General features: G+C 42.9%; 1 protein-coding gene across 4 annotated transcripts in view; it reads left to right on the top strand.

Annotated features, from left to right (window-relative positions):
- DAB1 (DAB adaptor protein 1) overlaps positions 1-25,710 on the top strand; it is a gene marked incomplete at both ends in the record, with an annotated part of 283,697 nt that overhangs the window by 204,217 nt on the left and 53,770 nt on the right. For all 4 annotated transcript variants that reach the window (XM_080690673.1, XM_080690671.1, XM_080690672.1 and 1 more), the window contains 4 exons: positions 19,655-19,786; positions 20,410-20,529; positions 20,992-21,030; positions 22,909-22,974. In XM_080690673.1, coding sequence (XP_080546799.1) covers positions 19,655-19,786; positions 20,410-20,529; positions 20,992-21,030; positions 22,909-22,974 — 357 coding nt within the window. The remainder of the gene's footprint in view (positions 1-19,654; positions 19,787-20,409; positions 20,530-20,991; positions 21,031-22,908; positions 22,975-25,710) is intronic.

Raw genomic sequence — 25,710 nt, 5'->3', positions numbered from 1 at the left:
GCATCCCTCTCTACTTTATCCCTCACTACCCAGATTCCCAACCTTGGGCAGAGGGAGGTGAGGGGGAGCCACCTACCAAGGCCCAGACCTCTACCCAAACCTGAACCCATATCCAGAACCCACTCTGGCCTGGGCTGGCAAGTACACAGCTCTCTGGTAGCATAGTTGCTATTTGAACCCAAGGCTGTCTGCCTCTTTTATGACCTTTTCAGGCCTTGTACTTGCTTTTCTTTTTATTCTGGAATAGCAGGGGTAAAACTTCCCTTGCTGGCCCCTGTCAAATATTCCTTATGAGAAATAGACTACATTTCATTCCCGGGAAGGATTTATCATTGTTGTTGTTATTGAGGGTGATGAACTAAAATGTATAGCTTCCAAATGTTCCTCTTTATTCTCAGAATGGAGGCACCGCCCTGTCACAGACACTGCACCTAAGTTGCCTCTCACACCGTGCCTCCCTCGTGCCTCCCTCTCGGGGCACCTGGTGTATCACAGGGCTATTGATGTTGTTGGCCCTCCTTAGGCTATGAACTCAGGAGGAGCGGAGGCTATTCTAGCAAGTGATCCAGGAGTGTACTTGAAACAAAGGCATAGATAATTTTGTTGAAGAAACAAATACAGCTATACAATTGTGAGGAATAGTGTCTCCCTGAGGAGGAGGGTGGCCTTATAATGATGTGATCCCCCCTCCCAGAAGGTATACTTCCATATTCTGGGCCAGGACTAAATACTCAGCATAGGTCCTTTTCTGAATCTAATTCATGTGTCAAAGACTAAAGAAATGCAGGCAGGAGTCAATGAGACAGCTGAATGAGTCAAGCCAGGGTTCAGATCTGAACTCCCCCACTTTCCTAAATGGGTGATGATGAAGAATATTCCAAAAGAAACAAAAATACAAACCAGCAGAAAACTATTAGGTTCTAAGTCCCCACGGGGCAGGGGCGGGGGTTTCCCACAGAACGCCACTCCCCTTTGATAAAGAGGGGACACAGCGATCTGAAGGAACACAGACAGAGATTTCGAGACAGAGAGAGATTCCTACACTCCCTACACTCGTGGAAGGCTCTCTTCCACACGCCCCACCCCCCCCACCCCGCACCCGCGGCTTGGGGGTGGGGGAGGGAGCTGCCCGGGACAAGTGGGCTGGACTAATAAAGACTTATGGCACCTGCATCTACAGTCTCGCGTGTCTGTGGGTGCAGAGGGACTACTGGCCAACCATATAAAAACTAACAATAATGTTTATAGGTACTGGGAACTGTTTTAAGCTTAAGTAGTGGATGTTGCTAGCTTTTTATCGTCACAGCTCCATGACATGGTTAGTGTCATTATTCTCGGCTGACAAGTGAGCAAAGTGAGGTTCAGAGAGGGTACACATGCCCAAGGTCACCTTTCTGGTAAGTGGCAGAGCCAGGCTTTGAACCCATGATTCTGGCTTCAGTGTCCACATATTTGACCTGCGCACTTGCTCCTTTTACTGAGGTCACACACAAAAAGCCTGGCCCCATGAGTCAGAGGCCCATGAGCATGCCGGTTTCCGATTCGCTGACTCCTAGATGTGCCTGAGCCTCTCTGAGCTAAATAAGTCCTCATTTTATCATGCAGATAATAAGATGAGATAATGAAGGAGATAATAAAGCTTTAAAAGCTGTAAAGCACTTGCACACAGAACTATGAAGTGGCTTTTAACTGTTAGATGCCAACGAACCTCAGCTCATACAGTGAGGTACCTACTGTACATTCTGCATCTCACAGAAGCAAAGGGGAAGTTATTTTCTGTTTGGGATTTTTTTTTAAATAAAATTTGGAGTAAATGGACAGATGGAGAGATCGTTTATCTGTAATTTTAAAAAAAGCATACTCCAAATAGAGGATAACTAACACATGTAATAGATAAAAAGCAGTATACTATTGCACTTTTGGATGTGGGAATTAGATAGCTGGAGGGTAAAACAGGGACAAAAGAAGTCCAATCCCAGGACTCCTGCTTCCTATCTGGTTGAAGTGGCACCTGCAACCATACCTCTCTGAGCCCAGTGTCCTTTCCTGTCAAATAAGTGAGGCGAAAGCTTCCTCTTTCTCTCGTACTAAAAATCCAATTGGATCCCGTAAGAAAAGCATGGGACACGGAGGAGATGCTCCTAACCTGACTGCTCCCTCCTCCCAGGGGCTGGCATTTCCTGTCGCATCCCAATGATAGGCAACTGCTAGATGCCTCCTTTTCAGAATTAATTTCCTGAAGTGGGAGAGGGCATTCAAAATAAACACCTTGTGTTTCCATCCTTGTGTTTACCTGCTTGCAGGTGCAACTGGTGAGAGAAGCATCCCTGTCAGCGGGGTCTTTGTTCTGCTGCAATTAAAGGAGCCTAGCTAATCCGTCTGCCTCCCAGATGCTCTGGGAATCGGCGATATTTTTAGCTCATCTCTTTTATATGCCTCACTCTGAAGACATCTTATTATTCATTTCAAAACTTGACAACTCCTCTCACTTTGTCCTTCATTTCATTCTGATTCACAAAGGGAGAACAAGTTGTAGCAGCCTCAAGCCAAGTTTCGCCTCTGCTCAGTAGAGCCCAGAGCCGCAAGGGTTTCCTCTGGTCCTGCTGCCTGGGTGTCTGCCCTGTCACAAGGATGCATGTTCTCATCTGCCTAGTTTTGTAGAAAGTTCACTTACATGGCTTGTGCAGGTACACTCAATGGTGTCACAGACGTTTCTATGAACATACAAACCAGCAGTCACAGTGCAATCTGGAACAACACTGAACAACAGCACATAGAAATAACAGAGCAAAACTGAGCATTTCCAACATTCAGTCACTTACTCCACAAGTATTAAGGCGTGCTGACTGTGTATCAGGATATATATCAGGTGAGGAGATGTATTCTGCATAAGCAGAGAAGTGACTGCCTCGTGGGGCACATTTCGAATAACTGAAATCATAGCATAACATCTATTAGCCCATTTTGTCTCATCAAACTAGGAGTACGATATACCTTAATTAAAAGAATCAAATTATATTATAATCCAGTAATATTAAAATCATAATGTATTTAAGCTCTAGATTATGATTTCCAGCCCATTCTAATGCATCTATGTCAATATCATTGAAGTATTCACAGAACTGAAACTTTAGACATAATGGGTTGAGCACTTACTGTGTTCGGGGCACTATGCTAAGCATTTTATGTGTGTTCGTCGATACTGTTCCCAGGACTACTCTGTGAGATGGACATGGTTATTCCCATTATATTGGCAAGAAACGCCTCACTAGCTGGGTCATGTCTCGCCAGGTGTGCACAACTGTGAGTGGAGTTACAGAGCTTTGACCTCTGTCTCCAGAGCCTATGTTCTTTACCCCTGGGCTAGATTGTCCCTGCTCTCCAGCCAGACTGCCTCAAAGCCTGGGGTCATCATAAGTGAGATAGCACACAGGTGAAGCCCCAGGGCCTGGGCCTCGAGCTATAGGAGGAGATCATTGTAACCTCTGTGGTGTTAGAGATAAACACAGTCAGGCATCAGTCAAATTAGTGAAAGATTATATTCAGTACCTACTGACAATAAGAGAAAGAGCTGTGGCCCCTTGCAATTTGTGCAGAGCTGACTGTGTCCTAAAGGGATGATGAGATTAGGGGAGGGGATAGCAGGGGCTTGAGTAGAGCCAAGGGAGGGACAGATTACAGAAGGCTGCAGGGGAGAGGTTGGTCCATGTGGAAACACCTGTGTTCAGTAGCTGGTGATGGAGGATGTAGTGCTCCCAAAGAGAGACTTCCGGTGTGGCTTGGAACAGTCAATCTTTCTGATGGCCTTGAGTGATTTGCAGGCAGTCACCATCAGGGAGTGCAGTTCACATCATCCTAGGGTTATGACCTTGATCTGTTGTAAATTATTTTCATGTTTGCTCACATTATTAGATTCCTAGTGGAACCAAAGGGCCCAGAGGAGCCTGAGTGCATATCAGTCAGGGGGATCTGCTGATGGCCCTTCCTTCCCATAGCAGGTCTCTGGCCATCATTGCTGCAGCAGGGCAAGCACTATCATTCTTACCCAGGGTTACAAATGGAAGTCTGTGCAGGTTAAGGGTAGATATATAGGTAATAGCTCACTGCAAATCAGAATACCAAGGCTCCTGAGCAAAGCAAGGACAGAGAAGAAGGGTCTCAGAGACAGAGTCAGGAGCTGACCCAGCTGGAGGCCCAAGTGCCAGTCTGCCAGTAGTTACCTGTGAAGCCTCTAGAATCCTCAAAATGGCATGCTCAGGCCTCCAAATCGAGGCCCTGCTCGCTCGCTCTCCCCCCCCCCTTTAAAGAGGCCAAGTTACTCTGGAAAGTGTAATATAGAGGGACCTCCAAATGTCCTCACAGCATTATCATTTGAACATTCTCCTTAAAACCCTTAGAATTTCCTGCAGCCACCTCATTCTGTGCCACTTCCCCTGCCTTGGACATGACTTCTCTCCTCCTCTCCTTTGGCAATGCCTTGTCTTCTGTGAACCAGCCTAAATACCTCCTCCTCCCCAGTGAGCCCAACTTCCCCACTGCCATCTCCTTCAGTTGAATCTCTGTATACCCATCTCTCTGAGAACCTACCACATCCTTTTGTATTCGCTCTTGCACCTGTCTCCCCCAGCCCATGGACTTCTGGATGGCAGGGTCTGCTCTGGCTGTGTGTCTTTACTATGCCATATACCTCTGTGGCTTCTCATCCAGAACAGGCCTTCAGTGATGGCTTCCTGAAAAGACAATGAATGGAAGAACCAGGCTATTGAGCTCTGTAGCCAGGGCAGTTACTGTCCCTCCTGATTCCTCCTAGTGATTAAAATCTACCATGCACCTGAGCTTATCTAAGACACATCTCATGAGGCAGATTTGCAACTTCCCCACACTGTCTGGTAGAGAAGAGTGCAGAGCCAAGGGACAGTTCAGACCTGTCTCATATTGCATACATGCCCACTCACAGTTTGCCAGAATGTAGCATAAAACCATGTGCCATGAGGCTAGGAAACATGGAGTTGTCTCCATGAGCTGCCAACATAGCCAATTAAACAAAAGGCACACCTGCATTACATAACCACTGCCGCTGCCACGCCACCAACCATTCAGGTTTCTCCCTGAGACAGAAGACCTGTCATCTCTTGCTGGAGAACTGTGAATGGATGCCTGAGACTTTGACAGTGAGGGCTGGGAAGCAGGAGTTAGTTGGTAAGGGAAGGCAGGATTCATCTTCAGCTCTCAACCATTTTGTCAGATTATCCACAGACCAGAGAGTCTGCTGCTTTTACATCTCGAGGTCAAAGAGTGGTTGGCCAGGCCTGGATGCAGTCTGCCCAGGAACTAGGACCCTCCTCTCCAGCAGAGAAAGCCAGGTCCATTTGCAACCATCTGTCTACCTATAAAGTGTCCTCCCTGACACCTCAGCTGTGCATTTCACATTGGTAAGAGACTTAGGAAGTGACTTTCATCTCAGTGACACCTGCTGGGAAGGGCTGGGCACACAGCATGCATTCCTTCTCTAGGGAAGAAAGATGCAGGTCTGCCACCTGTGGGAAGGTTTCCCTGCAGGGATGCTTCACAGCAGGGTCAATTCAGAAAGAGCTATTTCTACTACCCCAATTTTTTAACCTGGCCTTCAGAATTCTGCCTCTTCTGGCCCCTGTCTAACTTATCACCTTCAAAGCCTGCCACTCTCTGCCTTTTATGGTCTAATAACCCCAAACTAATTGCTGTTCTCTATATAACATGCCATTTTATAGCTCCATGACTCTTCGTTATCCCTCTGGATGGAATACATTAAGCCCTACACATGGTGACTGATTTTTTGTATGTATGTCGTAATGCGGATTGAACCCAGGGGCATTCTACTTCCGAGCTGCATCCCAGTTCTATTTTAGTTTTATTTGGAAACAGGGTCTTGCTAGGTTGGTGAGAGTCTCACTACTTGCTGAGGCTGTCCTTGAACCTGTGATCCTCCTGTCTCAGCTTCCCAAGTACTGGGAATACACGCATGTACCACCACACCCAGCTCACATGGTGACTGATTTTTACCTAGTATATTCCTATTAATCTGATCACTCTAGACCTGCAGTTACCTTTATTATCACAAGAGTACAATATTCACATAATCACTTAAACCATTACAAGCACACCCTCCCCCTGTGTCCAACCTGTGTCAGGTTCTGGGATGCAATGGTGAGCCAGAAATTAACATAGGATTACTTACTTCCCTCATCTCCTCAATCTAATGGAGGAAACAGATATACACCAGCTTATCCAGGAAATGAAGGGATAATTATGAACTGGAGTACACATTAGGGAGACAAGAAATGGGTTTCTTTGAAAATACTGATAAAGGCTCCTGACCTCCCTGTCTCTGCTGTGGAGTGTGAGCAAGGGTCTTACCAGCTCTCACCTTGTATCTCCTGGCATCCAGCACAGTGCCTCATGGGGAGTTTCTGGATCAAGGCAGATGCCCAGATACTAGAATTAAATCATGGGGACAAATCTGAACAGGGCCAGCAGCTCGTGGTGTTCGATGCAGAAGGCATAGTGTGGCGGAGCCTCTTTACATTAGCCCTCACTCATGCAGCTGTGTCTGATTCTGACACAAAGACGAAAGTGTATGCCAGGAAGGAGGGGAAGGAAGGACAAGAGGGCAGACAGCTGGGCAAGCCCTGAGGATCACGGCCCTCCAGAGACAACTTGCTGTAGCAAAAGGGCTGTGAGGCCTGAGATCACAGTGGATTTCAGCCCTAGCTCTGAACTTCACTGTTGATTGAAAATTGACTTGGGCAAGTTGCTTAACCCCTCTGAGCCTCAGTGTTCTCATTGCTAACAGGAAAATGGTAGAAGAGAGGGTAAGAATTTATGAATTTGTGTCAGTTCTATCCTCTGAGACCCTAAAGTAGATTGGAGGAGATGACTACAGGCTGGTGCCTGGTGCAGTTTCAAAGAAGGGGGCAATTTTGTGCTAATTTCTTTTACTGACAGTTCATTTTCCAAGGCAACAGCCTAACAAATCATGGGGCCAATTAGTGTAAGAGAAACAATTGATCCTTGTACTCTGAGAACTCAGCCCACCGCCTTGGTGGGTTAGTAGTGTATTTGGGGAATGAGGCACAGCACTAAATAGGAAATAATTGGATGAATGCAGCTATAAATTGCACAGCACTGCACTACGCTGCAAGCTTCCGATGTCAGTAGTGAGGTCTGGCAGTAATAGGGAACCATTACTGGGTTTCTTATCCAGCACAGAAAAGCAGAGCAAAGCTGGAGGGAACCAGTCCTGCCCCCCTCATTTTATATCCCCCTCATTTTATATCCCCCTTTTATAAAGACACCCAGGGTACTGGGTTAGGAGCCCACCGTAATCCAATATGACTTTACCTTAACTAGTCACATTGGCAATAACTGTGTTTCCAAATAAGGTGACATTCTGAAGTCCCAGGGTTTAGGATTTCAACATCGGAACTGTGTAGTGGGAAATGGAGATAATTTATTAGATAACAGAATGTTTGAGCTGGTGAGCAAGTGCCATTGATTGATTGTACTGGGGAGTCTACCTTCAAGCTACTATACCTCCAGCCCTTTAAATTCTTTTTATTTGGAAACAGAGTCTCACTAGGGTTCTGGGAGTCTTGCTGAGTTGCCAAGGCTAGTCTTGAACCTGTGATCCTCCTGTCTCAGCTTCCCAAGTATGGGATTACAGGTGGTATGCCACCACTGGAAGAAAATGACATTTATTAAGCACCCTGTGTTCCAGGCAGAGTGCTAGGAACTCGACCAGCCTAATCCTATCACTCCAATTCAGTGAAGATCGTCAGGTTCAGAGAAACTAGACAATTTTTCCAAGGTGATAAAAGTAGCCCATTTGAATTTTGAATACTGACTTGGGCCTGCCCAAATTCTTTATATCTTTCCTCAGCAGCCAGCACATCCTAGTAGCAAGGGTCATAAAAACCATCATCTCCCACTGCCCCCACCTGCCCCCCAAGATGCCAGGACTTGGAATCCAGCCTTCTCACTCTTGGTCCCATGCTCTCTTCAACAACCAGTGTAGTCAACTCACTTTGCAAGTGTCTGTCTGGCATGCAGAGCTTCACTGTGACCAAGGCAAAGGTTAATTTTAAACTCATTTCCATACAAAAAGTAATTTTCTATTAAATATAATGGCCTCCTTTCTGCAGTGACTTGTGGCAAAACATGCTGTTTCATTTCCACTCAACCACACTCATTTACCTCCTTACTACTACTAATAATAATTTTACACCATGAGCTAAAGTGTCAAAATCATTGATTGCATTGCTCAATACCTCCAATAGTCATTAGTATTCCTCATGCAGAAAGAAAAAGAAATAAAAATAAGAATTTTAGGAGAACACCCTGTTTTTTTTTTTTTAAATAGGGTGTTAAAGTGCATTTGAAACTCTATTCTCATGCACTGAAGCTTCCTAGGGCCTGAAGCCCACCATACCTGGCAGCAATCCAGGATCTACCCTATCAGCTGTGTGACCTGGGCTAAGTTACTTACCCTTTCTGTGTCTCAGTTAACTTGACAATAAAAGTAAGAGAAATAATATGTAGGGTTGTTGGGTGAGCAAAATAAATGAGGATTACATATCTAGAGAACTTAGCACAATGTCTATCATATAGCAGGAACTCTCTGGATAGCACCCTTTAAAATGTAATGAAAATAAAGTCTGAATCTTTATTTATATTTAGAAAATCTTCTGAGTTTTCAATCTCCCTACCCAAGAAAGCCAGGAATATAAATTATTCCCACAGTATTCAACTTAAATTATTTAATGTGTTGCTAATAGGAGGGTCTGACATGATGATGATGATGATGATGATGATGTTGATGATGATGATGATGATGGTGGTGGTGGTGGTGGCTTGAACCCAGGGGCATTTCTATACCTCCAAGCTACACCGCCTGCCTTTTTTATTTTTTATTTTGAAACAGGGTCTCACTAAATTGTTGAGGCTAACATTGAACCTGCTCCATCATTGGCTTTAGCCTCCCAAATGATTATAGTCATGTGCCACCATCCCCAATCTGGCTGATAGTCATTCATGCTGACTATGGGAATAGAAGAAAGAACAAAGGAAACTGGCAGCCCTCACTCTAAGAACTTCCAAGCACACACATGTTTTTTTTTTTTTTTTGGTACTGGGGTGGAATCCAGGGGCTTTCTACCTCTGAGCTATACTCCCAGACCTATTTTATACTTTATTTGGAAACAGGGTCTCACTAAGTTGCTGAGAGCCTCACTAAGTAGCTGAGGTTGGCTTTGAACCTGTGCCGATTCTCCTGTCTCCGTCTCCCAAGCTCTGGGATTACAAGTGTATGCCACCACGCCCAGCTAACACACACATCTTTTCAAAGACTCTCTTTTGTTTTGGAGTGTTGGTTGGCTCAGATAGACATGATGAGGGCTACTGTCTGAGACCTCCTTTTAGTTATATCATTGAAGTGTTTAGTAGCTTAGTTCCTCCTGTCCTCAGAGAGAGGGAGAGAGGGTGGAGGTTGAGAAAGGAGTATCCTAAGATCTCATCCCCCCCACACTTGTTATCATGAAAATGATTAAACACACAGAAAATTTCAAAAGATAATTCTAAGACTTAACCTTTTGCCATGTTTGCTTTCTCTAACTCTCTGGATAGGTTAAAAGATCAATAGATACATAGCTGGATAATAAATAGCTACATTAGACATTCTCATAGCTCTTGGGGTTTCATAGCTTCTAGGCCCTTTCAGTGAATGGTGATAATAATATATTTTTAATTGTGAGTTCATATTGATATGTTCAAATTTAACATTATAGAATAATAGCTTTTAAAATATCTGTGTCTCCTTTTTCATTCACTGCAAGTCTTGCTTTCAAATAACAATTTTTATGTATTTTCTTTTTTTAAAGAACAGCAATTTTAAGCCTTGAAGTTTATTTATTTTTTATTTTTTATTTTTTGTGTGTGTGTGTGTGTGTGTTACTGGGGTGGAACTCAGGGGCTTTTGTACCTATGGGTTATACTGCCAGACCGATTTTATACTTTATTTGGAAACAAGGTCTCACTAAGTTGCTAAAAGCCTCACTCAGTAGCTGAGGCTGGCTTCAAACCTGTGCGATCCTCCTGTCTCAGCCTCCCGCACTGGGATTACAAGTGTGAGCCACCATGTCTAGCTTTTATGTATTTTCTTGAACCAAATATATACACAAAGCTATTTCAGAATTCCAATTCCAATATTAATTACTGGTAAAAGTGAATCAAGCACACACCTGAGTGTCAAGCCCAGATTGTCCTTGGGCAGGAGACTTGTTTCTCAGTGTCACACTGAGATTGGGATAATGATTACTATATTCTCAGAAATCCCTTGGTTGCAAGTTGATAGAAAACTCATGCCAAAGAGTGGTAAGCAACAGAAGAAATTTACTGATTTATATACCTTAAAACTGCAGAGTTGCCGGGCGTCGTGGCGCACGCTTGTGATCCCTGTGCTTGGAAGGCGGAGACAGGAGGATCCTGCTGGTTCAAAGCCAGCCGCACTGGCTTAAGAGACCCTGTTTCCAAATTAAAAAAAATATAAAAAATAGGTTTTTGAATGTAGCCCAGAGGTAGAAGGGCTTCCAGGAACCCCAGTACCACCAAAAAAAACAAACAAACAAACAAACAAACAAAAAAAAAAAACCTACAGAGTTAAATTCCCAGGGTGACCAGATCCAGTTTCTTAGGGGACATCATAGAGTGGGAAGCTCAGTCATCTCTTTTTTTCTCTCCATTTTATTTCCCAGGGGCACTCTCTCCACCAGCCTTCAGCCACTCCCAGATGATTACCCCAGTGGTTCCAAGAAAGGCCTCCCCTGAAGCTTTGCACTATATATAGTGCAGCTGCTTGGATTCTGTATAATATAGTCAGTAGATAATGCAGTCACTGGATTGAGAATCTTTAACTCAATCACTTGGGAAATAATCCAAAAAGTTAAGAGCCTACCATGTGATATGCTGCTAGACAAATTCTGGGGTTCCCCACACATCCCTGTTAAGAAGAGAGTATCGCTATTGTGCAAAAACAGAAACTGAAGCTCAGTAAAATAAGGTGACCTGCGAAAGGCCACAAAGCCATGGGAGGAATCGCATCCTCCTCTTTCACCCCATGCCCTTTTGGACTGAGACAGGACTGTGTAATATACAAACTCCTCTGTTGAATAAAAAAGGGCATCCCTACACACACACCCCTCCCCGCCCCAATGTTGGAGGGCAAGGACTGCATCACCTTACTCACCTTGGCACCTCAAGAGCCTCATGTACTTTGGAGAATGTGTGAGAGTTGAAGGAGAGGACGACTGTCTAAGCCACTACCCCCTCAATTATGGGATAGCCACATCCTTGCTCATGGATGGAGGGTGTGGAGTGAACCCCAGTGTTACAAAATGAATCCTAAAGCCACCTTCCCAGCTTAAGGTGGTTTTCACTTCTCCTGAGCAGAAATCTGCTCTGGTGTCACTTGGTGATCGCTCGTTGATTAGGCACACCTGGCTCCACTTGACCTGCTAGACAGATTTCAGCCCAAATCCTAGCTAGTTAAGGAGCTCATCATCCTATTTTCAAGCAAGAAATTTGTGCTCATCCTTCCAGGTCTGTGTGTTTATGATACACATTTAGGTAGCCACTAAGAAGCTGACATTTATAGTTATTGTCTAGTTATGAAATTTAAAAAGAAATTAAGGAAATGTTAAGGGCCTAAAAGGTACATGAGTATTTACTGAATCCCATTTCCTTTTTTTAATTGATGGGGAAACATAGACTCAGAGAAGGAAGCAGAGAGCTAGTGGGGGAAGAATGGGGATCTGGGATAGACTTGGACCTGGGACCCTTCTGACAGTAATTCATTCAAATGTAGATGTGTAGCTGGGCATGGTGGTTTATGCCTATAATCTCAGTACTTGAGAGGCTGAGACAGGAGGATCTCAGGTTCCAGGCTAGCCTCAGCAACATAATGAGACCCTCAGCAACTTCCCAATACCCTGTTTCAAAGTCAAAATAGGCTGGGGGTGTATATCAGAGATAGAACACCCCTGGGTTCAATCCCTGGTCCCACAGAAATACATACATACACACATACATGTATACACACATACACAAAAAATGCATAGTGTAGAATGAATGAGGACATAGTGTCAGTACCCTAGTCTGGTGGAATATTCTAGAGAGAGGACTGTGGCTGACAGGGGAGTCTGGGCTCTGCTCTAAGTCAGGGACGCTTTCTAGAAGATGCATAGATGTCTGAGCAGGGAGAAGGAGTGGAGCTTTCAATGCAGATGGAACAACATGAGCAGACACCTGATGTGGAACAGAAAAACAGCCAGGATGGCATGAAGCGAGGGGTCTGCAAAGAGAGATGCTGGGAAGGAGCCAGGTCACAAACTGGGCTTTGCAGGTACTGATAGAGATGTTGGTCTTTACCCTGAGAGAGATGGGAAGTCTTTGACAGGCTGTAAGCACTAGAAAGGCTTCCTCAAATTTGCCAGCTTTCTCTCAGTCACGCCATAGGGCTGTGCCTGTCAGAATGGGTGAACAGGGACAGAGGGAGTTGAACTCATTCTGGCAGGAAATGATGGCGGCATGAACTGGCTTGTGGAGATGGGAGGAATGGGCAACAAAAAAGGTGTTTGGGAGAAGAAATCGACAAGTCTTAGTTATGGGGAATGAGAAGAAGGGAGGCTGAGTGGGCTCAAGGGTGGCATCTATACAAGGATAGATGATGTTGTATGCATTAAATTTAAATTTGAAAGAGTTAATATGGCAAAAATGATTATAAATAACTAAAAGGTCAAATTTTTTTAATTCCTAGTAATTCAACCACTCAAGAAAAAACCCTTGTTAAGACTGTATTGATGAACATGCAAACTTCTTATATACAGAGGTATAGAAATGAATACCTCTTATTCCAAAAACATTATATTGAGTACACTGTTGTAATATGCTTTTTTCCACTCAACAGAATGTTGCAAATTTATTTCCACTGAAAAATAATACCTACTTCTAACAAGAAGATTATCTTCCACACTGCATACTGTTTTATCATATAGCAAAATGCATTTTTCTTCAACTACTCAGCTGATGCTCAACATTCTGGACATTTCTAATTTTTTACTCTTCTAACAGCACGGCAGGGAATATCTTGTATCCAAGTCTTTGTCCGCATGTTGCATTACTTCTGGATAATTAAATCTCTGCAAGAAGAATCATAGGGTCAGTTTATGCATGTCTTTAAGGCTTTGAATATATAGTCAACCAGCCCTTCAGAGAAGCTGCACCAAATCATACTTCCACTGATAACAATGACACCCACATTGGATGATGCTAGCCCTCTCCGGTGCCTCACACTGTTTCAAGCACTTTATACGTCCTAACTGATTAATCCTCCCAACAGCACCAGGAGAAAGATGCTGTTATTATCCCTGTGTTATACTGAGCAAGCCAGTAGCCCTGGAAGATATGTTTCCCCACACTTTGTCAACAATGTCTATGATCTTTTTTTCCCCCTCTCTCTTCATTCTGCTGGGGAACAACATCTCCTTTCTAACCAATATATTTGATGTGAATCCGTTTAATATTTCCAACAACATTTTGGCCTCATATCATCCTTCATGTTACACAAAAAGAAGTCTAAGAAAGATTGCTATACCCCCCAAACCACACATCTGGCAAATGGTAGGACTTTCTGAATTGCATTCTCCCTGGCTCCAGAGTCCTTATCATGCCTCTGAGATCACACTGCCTCTTCATCTAGAGCCTGAGTTATTTGGAAATTTGGTCTTGTCCTTGAGTAAAACTGTCTGTCTAGAAGATTTCAGTGTGCCAACCAGGGAATACTTCTCTCTGACCTGCTCCACTTAGCGTTTGATGGTGGGTGTCTGGGAGCTGGGACGGAGGTCACATCCCCGCCTTGTTGGCACACCACGTAGTGAATTCATCCAAAAATATGCTAGAGGAGAGAAAGGCCTTTGTAATGAGCTGGGGCCTCCCTTTGTCTTGTGAGCTTTTAACTACTGTAATTGCATATGGTGCGAAGTAGTGTATTTTTCGTGTATCTATTTTTATTCTGTGTCTGTTTATCTGCTTTTTTGTTGTGTCTTGTTTTTTGTTAACTCACTAAAATCCTGGTGGGTATTTTCCCCTTGAATAGCATTGCCTTGGGGAAGCCTACACTCTCATGTACACATACACACAATTGTCATGGAAAGGCTAAGCAGGGTAGAATTCATCCTTTAAAAATAGCTGATGGTAAAGTCTGCCACAGATGACTTTCTAATCTATACAGTATTTAATTGGCTGTATTGAACCATACTACAAATTAAGCCTTCCCTGTAATTTATTCTGTCAGACAGTAACCCTCCAAACAATTTGATACTTCATTTAAACATTGGTAAATGGCTCATGGAAATGCAAAGAAAAAAGATTTGATGATGATCAGATAAGAAACCCTCTGCTCACAGCATGAGTCCTCTGTGAAATGCCATGAACTGGCCCAATTCATTCACTCATTGGACACTACTGACCATCTACCTTGTGTGGCACACATCTTAAAATGACTTGGTCCTTCCTTCTTTCCTTCTTGCCTTGCACCGTCCTTACCTTTCTCCCTTCTGCCTCTCCTCTGATTTTATAATTATTATGTATCATTTTATTGTTCATAAAGAACAATATGAGCTCGGTATGATAGTGCATACCTGTAACCCCAGTTCTTGGGAGGCTGAGACAGGAGGATTGCAGTTTCGAGTACAGCCTCAGCAATGTAGGGAGACTCTCAGAGACTTAGTGAGACTCTGTTTCAAAATAAAACTAAAATAGGGTTAAGGTGTAGCTCGGAAACATAATGCCCCTGGGTTAAATCTCCGGTACCACACAAAACAAAACAAAACAGAAAGAATAATATTAGGATCTGGGATAAAATTGAGGAGAAGCAGACATGTATCTTCCTCTGAAGAGTGTTGCATTCCCAAAGAGGTTTTCCATAGTGCCCTGTCTCAGAACCTGGATGCCTTTGCATAGTGTTTTGTTTTCTACCTAGAATTCTTTTCCTCTTATTTTTCTGTGACCTTCCCATTTCTTTCTTTCTTTTTTCTTTTTCTTTTTTTTTTTTTTTTTGGTGGTGGTACTGGGGTTCCTGGAAGCCCTTCTACCTCTGGGCTACACTCCCAGACCTATTTTTACATTTTTATTTGGAAACAGGGTCTCCTAAGCCAGTGCGCGTGGCTGGCTTGGAACCTGCGCGGTCCTCCTGTCTCTGCCTCCCAAGCGCGGGGATTACAAGCGTGCGCCACCACGCCCGGCAGTGACCTTCCCATTTCTATTCCAGTCTTAGTTCAAGATCATTTCCTTTGTCTTCCTCAATGCTCTTCTCCCACTCCCTCCCCCAGCCTCTGTGACATGCTGTGAATACTTTTAATGTAGATCTGGTCATATTACATTGTGATTGTCAGTGTCTTTGCTTGCTTGTCTTAGGAGAGCATAAGCTCATTGAGCAGAGGAAGATGTTTTAATTATCTGTGTCGATGCAGCATGTAGCATGAGACCTGGAACATGATAGGCACTCAATAAATACACATGATGTGAATAGCCAGATGATTGGATAAATCTGAAACAACATCAGGAAGCATCCTATGTCTGCAGACAAAAGCAATGTAATGGGATGTAGAAATGGGAAATATTGTAAGGGGCAGTGGGGGAGTCAAGTCAGGGAAGCTCCTGGCATGAGCAAGACGTTGGGGTTGGCTTAGAAGCATAGGTATGATAGAGAGGTATGTGTAGTATAGTTATATCTGCAGATGATGAAACAGGACAGGGAAGGAGGAGGGAGATCAGCAGAGAAACCACATGAGCAACGGTACATGAGACATGGGAAGGTGCAAAACCTAAAGGGGAGTGCAGAGCTCCTCAGGTTATTTGAAGTTACCTGAAATTCGCCCATAGGAGGAAGATCAGACTGGATTGAGGACATCCAAGCCCGGATGGTCCTTGAACTTCTGTGGTGCAGACTTTCATCCTGGTGCATGGAAGAGGGCTCAGAACAGGAGAACTAAATGATGCTTTGGCAGAGAGAGAGAAAGAGGGCGTTCCCTTCTCATTTCCTGTTTTATGGTACTAGGGATTAAACTGATGGGTGCTTTGCTACTGATCTGTATCCTCAGTCCTTTTGTGAATTACCCAGGCTGGCTTTGAATTTATAATCCTCCTTTCTCCGCCTCCCAAATCACTGGGATTACAGGTATGTGCCACCATGCCTGGTCCCTGCTTTATTTTTAAAGGCAAATGTGTGCTTAAGCTTCGGTAAAACTTAAATATTTAGAGTAAGTTTCTCCAAGACAGTAATTGTTTTCAACAAGAAATATGGAAGAAGGGTTACCAGAATTTGCCTTTCTTCCCCCTTCTCTCCCACTCTGGCCCAGTATTTGCTCCTCTCTGGCCTTCCCATCCCTGCCTGTCAAGTTATCATCCTTTGTTGTTTTACTAGGGAGCTGGGAGTCTAAGGAAAGGAGACCTTGATTCTACACAATCCTGATTTCTTTTTTTTTCAGTGCTTTGTCAGCCTGAGTAGGAAAGGGGAGGCTTGGATTTAGTACTGGTCCTGCCAGTGCAATCTCTGGCCCTCACTCTCTTCCATGATAAATTCAGAGTTGAACTATGTAACATTTCAAATTCCTTCTAGCCCCGACTGTCTTTGATTGTACTGTACTGATACAATCTCCTTGAAGACATGGGGCAATTTTGAGGCTCAGTGAGCAAGTATTTGCATGATGTTCTGAGTTGCTAAAATGCACGTGATAATACAACTGTGGGATTAGCAGATTTCTAGTGTATTTGTATTTCCAAGCATCTGCATTATATCTGTGTGGTTAAGGTCAGAGAAAGTGGAGAAATGTTCTCTCACTGACTGTTAGTTTCCAAATGAATGAGAACCTTTCAGTGCATCCTTTTTAACATGTCATAAAATTAACTGTGGGAGAAGATAATGTTACAAATTTCTTTAAGCACTTCATGAGTACACACACAACTACACTTTGCAAGGCAATATTAGGTATCATCAGGCATTAAAAATGTTTTGATTTTAAAACACTTAATGAGGATTTCCCAGATAAATTAAAACATCTCCATCTGCTATCTTGCATGGTAGGTAATATTTTACCATTGCACAATCATCTCCAAATCTAATTCCACCAGGAAGACTTCTAATCACAGTTTAATTTTAGAGCAATATTCCACTTGGCAATCAATAAGGCACTGTCGTCAAACTTTGATTTAACAGGAAACGTGGATAACATTTTCCACATTATGCAGAGAGAGAGATACTTTCAGGAAGGGAGAAAAGAAAAGAACATCTTTGTCTCCCACTGTCCCCTGCCGCACACCATTGTAACACACAAAAGCTTATAAATCAATGCCCCCATGTTGTGTGAATATAAATCTCATCAATTTTACATCATTAACACCATGAAAAAGCTACTGCTCTTGGAGCAATTTTCCTCTGCTAGCTAAATATGTCCTCTTGATAAAAACAAAAATAAGTGGATCCTGATGCTTTTACTCAAACACTTTCTCTATCACCAACTTGATTTGTATCAAAATCTATTAGAATTATATAGTTGTCACTTGAAGAACTAAAGTGATTGGTGGTGACACCACCCTTCGAGCATGGGGACAGCAGGCAATGTGGACAAGTATGAACAGAAAGCAGACTTCTGGGAGTCGTCAGTGAGGTGAGCAGAGTGTCAGACCCTGGTAGCTTAAGGCAAGGCAGACATTTCTATACGGCAAAGGATTCATATAGCTAGAAACCTTGTAAGATTGCTGAATAATTGACATTTTGGAGGGTCATTTGGTCTAGGACTAAGATAATGACCATCGTGACGGCCAGAAGCCCATTGTGCCAGGAAGCTGACTTTGAGGTGGTAGGTCCTAATGTCTTAAAGATGGAATAGGACCCTACAGACTTTCTACCATCTACTCCCGTGGTTCTCGGTGTTTTCACAACTAACTTCCCCAGTGGCACATTTCTCCCTCCCTTCTTGGGCTCAGTATTTGTGTATGTTTTGTCCACCAGAAAACAGCACTTCTTAAATCATGTATTTCCTTATTTGAACTATTTAAACCAAAAAATTACTTATATATGAGCTAAGAAATATAACAGCAGTAACCAACTATAATTACAGATGAGCTTGTTTTTATTTGCATGTGCAAAGAAATGCATAGACTTACTAGGAATAATTACAGCATTTTATTCATGCTTTTTAAATTTTGAAATTTTATGGGGTCTCTTTTTATTACCTTTAATGATCCTGGTAGATCCAGGGCTTTGAGTTAGGAGTGTATACTTCTCATTGGCTTAAGGAATGAACTCAGATCCAGAGAGGTAATGTGAGTGGTTTATATTCCTACAGTGGCTAGAATTCAAGCCTCTTGCTAGCCAATATAATGAAAAACCCACACTTTGTAAGGAATTTGAACAAATCACAAGCATCCACATATACCTCTAAGCCTGTCCAGAGTACTACTGAATGGAGATTGTCATAAGTAGGTTTAATATAGGGAAATAACAATAAAGATCTTCATCCCTTAATAAAATGGTGAACATTGAAAGCTCAGATAATGAAGTCAAAGAAGGTCAATTTCAAAAGATGTTCAAATCGTTGACTATCATTCCCAATTTAATTTAGTTCCAGAACTATGAGCTACACACAGTGCAAGGCACTAGGATGTCAGCGTTCAGGAAGACAGAGCCTGTCGGGAAAGCAAACAGGAACCAGACAAATATATCAGAGGAAGAAGCCCAGGGAGCTAGGTGTGAGGACTTTCTTAGAAGTTTCAGTACCAAATTACAGATATTTTATAAAATTTCTGTAAAAATTCTATAGAAGCACAAAGGAGGGAATGAATATTCCTGCAGGGTTGGAGAAGGCCAGCCTTTTTCAGGGTATTTTTCACAGAAGGGGTCTATTTCAAGTGGCCACTGAAAGAGAAAAAGGATTAGGGCAGATGGATTGAAGAACAAATATTGCAGAGGGAAAGACCATGCCATGATTGGCCTCAGATATAGAAGCAGCCCCACCTTTAAGCCAAGTTGTGATTTCAGATGAAATAGAACATATGGTCCATTAATCAACAGTGCCTCACCAATGGCCAGAAGAGTGCTGTAACCGTGCAGATCTGGTGTTGTGGTTGGAAATTGTACTTTCTGGAGTTGTGCTGGGTCCATCCTGTACCAAAACATGCCCAGGCCAAATTGTGTCAATGTATAGCTTGTAAGTGTATCAAGCCAAAAGTTGGCCTTGCCTATGTCACAAAAGCAAGCTTGAGCAGACGCACAGCCACTGAGCTTGCCAGAGAGCTCTGGCAAGTGGAGTAAAGGCACTTCTGCAGATACTCATCCAGCAGGGAACATTCCTGTTTATCTCTCAGGTCACAGTTTTATGATCATACAGGGGAACTTCCATTTCTCAAGGGCAGGCACAGCTCTTTTTTTTTTTTCCATCTGTACCAAACAGCTTTTCCAAAGCCCCATGGGCTTTTTCACACGTAGCTGAAGCACATCTCTTATTGATCAACAGCTTAAAGGGAAAAATTCCCTGAAATGTGCTCTTCCTTTTGTCTGTGATAGGCCCTTCAGCATCACCATGCTGTTCATGAGATTTCCTACATCGCAAAGGATATCACAGACCACCGGGCCTTTGGATATGTTTGTGGGAAGGAAGGGAATCACAGATTCGTGGCCATAAAAACAGCCCAGGCGGTGAGTATTCCATCCAAGGAGGGCACATGTCCTTGTAACTCTGGGAACGGCATCTTCAGTTTGTTGCTTTCTCAAGGTCATCCTGACATGTGACCGAGTGACGTGTCACCACCAGTAGCTGATGCTCAGGTTCCCACCTAGAAAAGATGAATAGCTTTGGAACAAGGAAATATGCTCAGACCCATTCAGTATTTTTTCTTCTAATGGGTATTTCCTGATGACTAATTATTTTCCTTTCTGATTGAGCTAGATAGCAGCAGATACGCAAATACGTTTTCTTGTGCTCATAGCCTTGTTTTAAAAAAAATAAGAGAGAACAAATAGCTATTTTGCATAAGGCCTACCCTAATTTTATTGTATTTGAAATCACTAATAAATAAAAGCAATGCTTTTTATGCTTATGATTATTATGAATTTGCAAATATAATTAGTTGAAGAAATGAACTTTAGCCCAGATGCAATTTGCTAAACCAATATAAACAAGGTAGAATTAATTAAGAATGGAATGCTTTCAGTTTAATAGAAAAAGGAAGGGCTGCGGGTTGTAGCCACAAAAACAAAAATTGTCGGCTGTAGCTCAGTGCCGTCCCTTTATTAATGCGCCTCACCACCCCTTTCTGCAGGCTGAACCTGTTATTTTGGACTTGCGAGATCTCTTTCAACTCATTTACGAATTGAAGCAAAGAGAAGAGTTGGAGAAAAAGGCACAAAAGGATAAGCAGTGTGAACAAGCCGTGTACCAGGTATACTTGTGAATTTATCCCGGCTCTGGAGAAGATTGGGGCTTAAAATAAACAGATGTGAAAGCTGACAGCCAGGCCTTCTCCTCCTGCTGCCAAGCAGAAACCAACGAAGATGAAAGGTTCCTGCGAAAATTACACACACCCAAAGCAAGCCATTAGAAATGATCCCTCTTTCTCTGAAACTCAAGATATGTTAGGGAAAGTAAAATCTTTAATCCAGAGGAAGATTTTAGGGGAGGGAGACTACAGATACACAATTGATTTTGCTGTTTGTTGGTAACAAAGGAGATGGGGAGGGAGCTGCTGGGTTTTGACATTTTCTGTGTGTTTTCTACATTAATGATCTAGCAGCCTGCCCTACCCAGAGCCGGCTCCTCTACTGTCCTATATTTTCTGAATACAATCTCACATCTCTTTCTTTGTATCCTCTGCTTTTTATGCTCCCTTCCTTCACTGTGATAGACAATTTTGGAAGAAGATGTTGAAGATCCTGTGTACCAGGTAACTTCTAAAATGAGTTGGGGTTTTAGGTTCTACAGAGGCAATGCCTGTGGCACAGCCACTTTGTCAGAAAATTGAAGAATCCACTGACTGCAGAGCCTGGAGAGGGACCAAGATTATTTCTGAGGGCGAGGGCTGCCAGCCCCTCCAGGAGAGAATTTCCATAAATGCTAGCAGAAGTTTGGCTGACAGCAGTAACATGGGATTTGGAGATCCGCTTCTCCTCCTTGCCCCTGCCTCAGCCCCCTCCACAATCTGTAAAAATTTGATCCCAGAGCTGAATGTTTTTAAAAGTCTCTTGAATATTCTGAGTGCATTAGAGAAAAAAATGAATAATGAGGTATTCTTTCTGAGTTAAGAATAAGAGATGGGGACTAAAGTTTGGGTGACCTGTGAGCAAAAACCCAAAGAATTGTTCATGAGCTTTAGCCATGCTATGGAAAAAGTGTTTCTTACCCTGATGAGACAGCCTGGCCTCTCACTCAGATTACCTTGCTCATATTACAGGGGCTGTCATGAGAAAGAGAGAGACAGACAGACAGACAGAGAGAAATAGAGAAAGAGAGAGAGAGGAAGAGAGACAGGGAAAGAGAGAAGAGAGAAGAGAGGAGAGAGGAGGGGGGGGGTGAGAATATCCCGTTTCTACCTGAAGATTTCTCTCCACTCTCTTCATAGTCTGCAACCCAGTGGTAGGTAGAGATCACTTCTCTTGGATTCAAGTCTGAGCTCTGTGCCAAGATGTAGAAAATAAAGAGAAAAGATAGCCAGGCATGGTGGCACATGCCTGTAATCCCAGTACTTGGAAGACTAAGACAAGATCGCACAGTGGAGGCCAGCCTCAGTAACTTAGCAAGACCCTCAGCAATTTCAGCAAGACCATGTTTCAAAATAAAAAAATTTAAAAGGGCTGGGGGTGTAGCTCAGAGGTAGAATGCACCTGGATTCAATCCCTAGTGCCTATCCCCCAAAAGAAAAAAGGTGGCCTTGTCCCAACATTTGAGGAAAAAGACTAAAAAACCTTGACTTTTGAGCATAAAAGAAAACCCCAGTGTATATTTTCAGCTGGGATAGATAGGTATTATTTATGATGTATTATATATGCATTGTATATGAATGCAAATTTTCACACAGAAAGCTGGTAATGCAATGATTAAAGTAAAATAATAGGGATAACTTGAAGTGAAAGAAATACTTAGCGTATGTATATATGTATGGCAAGCAAAAGACACTCTTAATGATATGCCCTTGCTTATGAATGCCAAGGGTGAGGAGTTGTTTGTAACAGGGAGTTTCAATCCCTGCCTCATCTGCAAAGAATGAAGAGTAGTGTCCTCTTTTTGACATGCCCTCGTCCATTAGAATCTAAAATGTGCACGTGGAGAAATTGATGATGTCACTATTGAAAACTGAGAGTGTAAAACAAGGTATCTTTGCTAGGTGAGGGAATTGGGGGCTTCTGAGCTCTTCAAGTTTGCCTGAGGACATTGGACTTCAGTGAACACTGGGAAGAGACTCAACTGTAACACAGCTTACAAAGTTGAGGTCCCCTCATTGCCATAGATGGCAGTGCCACTGTATTCAGCCATTGCTGAAATAAAATGCCATTGCAGAAAGAGTTCATATTGCCAAAAGGCTTGCAGGAGCCCCAACCAGTCATAGCTAAAGGATTGACCAGCAGACCTCTGTAGTTTTCCTTAAAAAGGGAAGCATGTCCAAGGCCCATGTTATTTCAGTGATCTGAGTGTTTCTTCAGGGTGTTTACTCTTGTACCTGTTTCTTTAATGCTCACTGTGATTTGTATCTTGAATTCCAAATGCTTTTTTTTTTCCTCTTTCTTTTCCACCTCTGACCTTGCTTCTCTGGCTGCTCCTGTAATAGTACATTGTGTTTGAGGCTGGACACGAGCCAATCCGTGATCCCGAGACGGAAGAAAACATTTACCAGGTATCAGAATGCTTACCTCTTAGCACTGCACCACCAGTGCATGCATGAAGCATGGAGGGGTCTACAGGGGTCTCTTGGTCATTCTAGGCTTGCTGAAACACCGTTGCATGAATAGTCTTCTGGTTCCCCAGCAATTTGCCAGTGATTTTCATGCCTTGTTGAAATGTGGAATGGGCAGTTGGTACAGAGATTTAATTTTTAATGGATCATGGCCATTTTGAGTAGAAGCAAAAATCAAATGTCCCCTTGTAATAAAGTTGTCCATTGCAGAGCTGTGGTCCATCATGTAGTAGAATCCTTCATTTCTCAAAAGCATGCACACATCTAGTTTCTTTCAAAATGACTCTGCTACTAAGAGTATAGGACAGGTTCAGGAATGCTATTTTGAAAACAACATTGGGAGTATTAACAGAATACATAAAAGTACAGTTAAAAGTTTTACCCCTTCTAGCCGGGCGTGGTGGCACATGCTTGTAATCCCTGGGCTTGGGAGGCTGAGACAGGAGGATCACACAGGTTCGAAGCCAGCCTCACCTGGTTTAAGAGACCCTGTTTCCAAATAAAATATATAAAAAATAGGTCTGGGAGTGTAGCCCGGAGGTAGAAGGCCCCTGGGGTCCACCCCAGAACCACCAAAAAAAAAAAAAAAAAAAAAAGTTTAGCTGGGCGTGGTGGCACACACTGTAATCCTGGAGGCTGAGACCAGAGGATCGCTGTTCAGGGACAGCCTCAGCTACTTTAATATTCTTAAATGTCTACTATATGGAGAACATAAACATACTTTTAAATTCATTTAATTCTCATAAATATGCTATAAAGCAGGGTTTTTTGTTTTGGGGGTTTTTGGGGGGATTTTTTTGTTTTGTTTTTTTTTTTTGGTGGTACTGGGGGTGGAACTCAGGGGCTTTCTACCGCTGGGCTATACTCCCAGACCTATTTTATACTTTATTTGGAAACAGGGTCTCACTAAGTTGCTGAGAGCCTCACTAAGTAGCTGAGGCTGGGTTTGAACCTGTGCGATCCTCCTGTGTCAGCCTCCCAAGCGCGGGGATTACAAGCTTGTGCCACCACGCCCGGCTTATAAAGCGGGTTTTTAAATTCCATATTTATAGGAGGAAACAGGCTCAGTGAAGTTAAGCAGCTTCCTCAGGGTTGTACAACTACTTGGATCCAAGACTTGAAAGCAAGCATGCATGAAGGAGGCAATGTTTGGGCTTCGCCCATGCTTTCCTTTCAAAGCACTCGAGTAATTGTAGCACAGCTTAGCAACATATCAAATAAGCACGGTGATGTGCAATTTTTCACTAATTAGAATTTTAGTCTTAATTTAAAACATAAATACTATGGGAGAAGAAAAAATTTAATGTATTTAATCAGTGATTTTAATTTCCTTCACTTACTTAGTTGTGTGGTGTATTATTCTGCCTTGGGCATGTATTACTTGCATAATAAAATTAAAACATATTTTCCATTTCTATCAACTGTGTAGAATCTTAAACGACCAAATATAATGTTATCTCTACCAACAACTCCGTTTAAATGAGCCTTGTGGAATAATAATCTAACCATTTCTCTCCACTGGATGCTTCTGGATTCTAGTCAAATGTGAAGTTGTGCTTTGAGGCTTTGTTTAAAGTCATCATTTACAAAGTTTCTATCTTTAAGGAGAAAAGCTGCAATTGTCCCCAATGTCAGATTGTAAAGTGCTGTACAACCTGGCAGTGTCTGAATATGAGGCCACAGGAGCCATTAACCAGTCATCCTAGGAAGAGCGAGCACCTCTTAAGTAATGGGAGACTTTGCTGGGGAAGGTTTCTGATTCCAGACTTAGCTTCAGTCAGTAGGGCTCCCACTGAGCCTGGCAGGCACTGCCAGGAGAGAGAAGCATCCTCCTGTGCTGGAAAGAGCTGGTTGGTTGGTGATTGATCGGTTGGTTGGTTGGTTGGTTGGTTGATGGGGAGCTGGTTACAGTTCTGTCACCAGAGACCTTTGTCTCATGGTATTGGGCAAGGTACCTGCTCTATCTGAGACTCAGCTTCCCCATTGAAAAAGTAGGAGAAATGATTTCTTCCTGACTCCCATAGTGGCGGGAAAATGGAGGAGTTCAATACATAAAATGTAAAGAATAGGCAGAGCCAGGCATGGTGGCACTCACTTGTAACCCCAGTACTTGGAAGGCTAAAACATAAGGATCTCAGGTTCACAAACAGCCTCAGCAACTTAGTGAGGCCCTCCATGACTTAGTGAGACCCTGTTTCAAGACAAAATAAAATAGGGCTGGGGATGTATCTTGGAGATAGAATGCCCCTGGGTTCAATCCCCAGTAGCATAAATAATACAAGAGGCTGAATTCTGGTCACAGAGTATGGGGTCTGGCTATGTATACAGTATCTTAGTACAAGAATCAGCTTATCCATTGATTGAGTCAGACTGTCAAATTCCTTTTCTTCCCTGGGCCTCAGTTTATTTTCCTGTTAAATGAGCCAGTGAGATTCAAGAATCATCCTAGAAAGACTCTTTTCTGCCCTTTTTGCAACTAATGTCTCACAGTGGTACTCTGAGTCTTTGGAGAAGCATATTTGGCTTGTTCCATGAAGCAGCATAACTCTTAGAAATGGAGGCCCTGTGAGCTGACTCTGAACTGACTCTGTGAATGGAGTTAATATGCAACATCTTATTATTTTTTGCGATAACCCTGTGGCTTGATTCAACTTTTCCCATGATACTGACAAAGAA

This window comes from Muscardinus avellanarius (assembly GCF_963383645.1).
Source record: "Muscardinus avellanarius genome assembly, chromosome: 3".
Classification (NCBI taxonomy): Eukaryota; Metazoa; Chordata; class Mammalia; order Rodentia; family Gliridae; genus Muscardinus; species Muscardinus avellanarius.
This window is presented reverse-complemented; position numbering and strand designations above follow the sequence as displayed.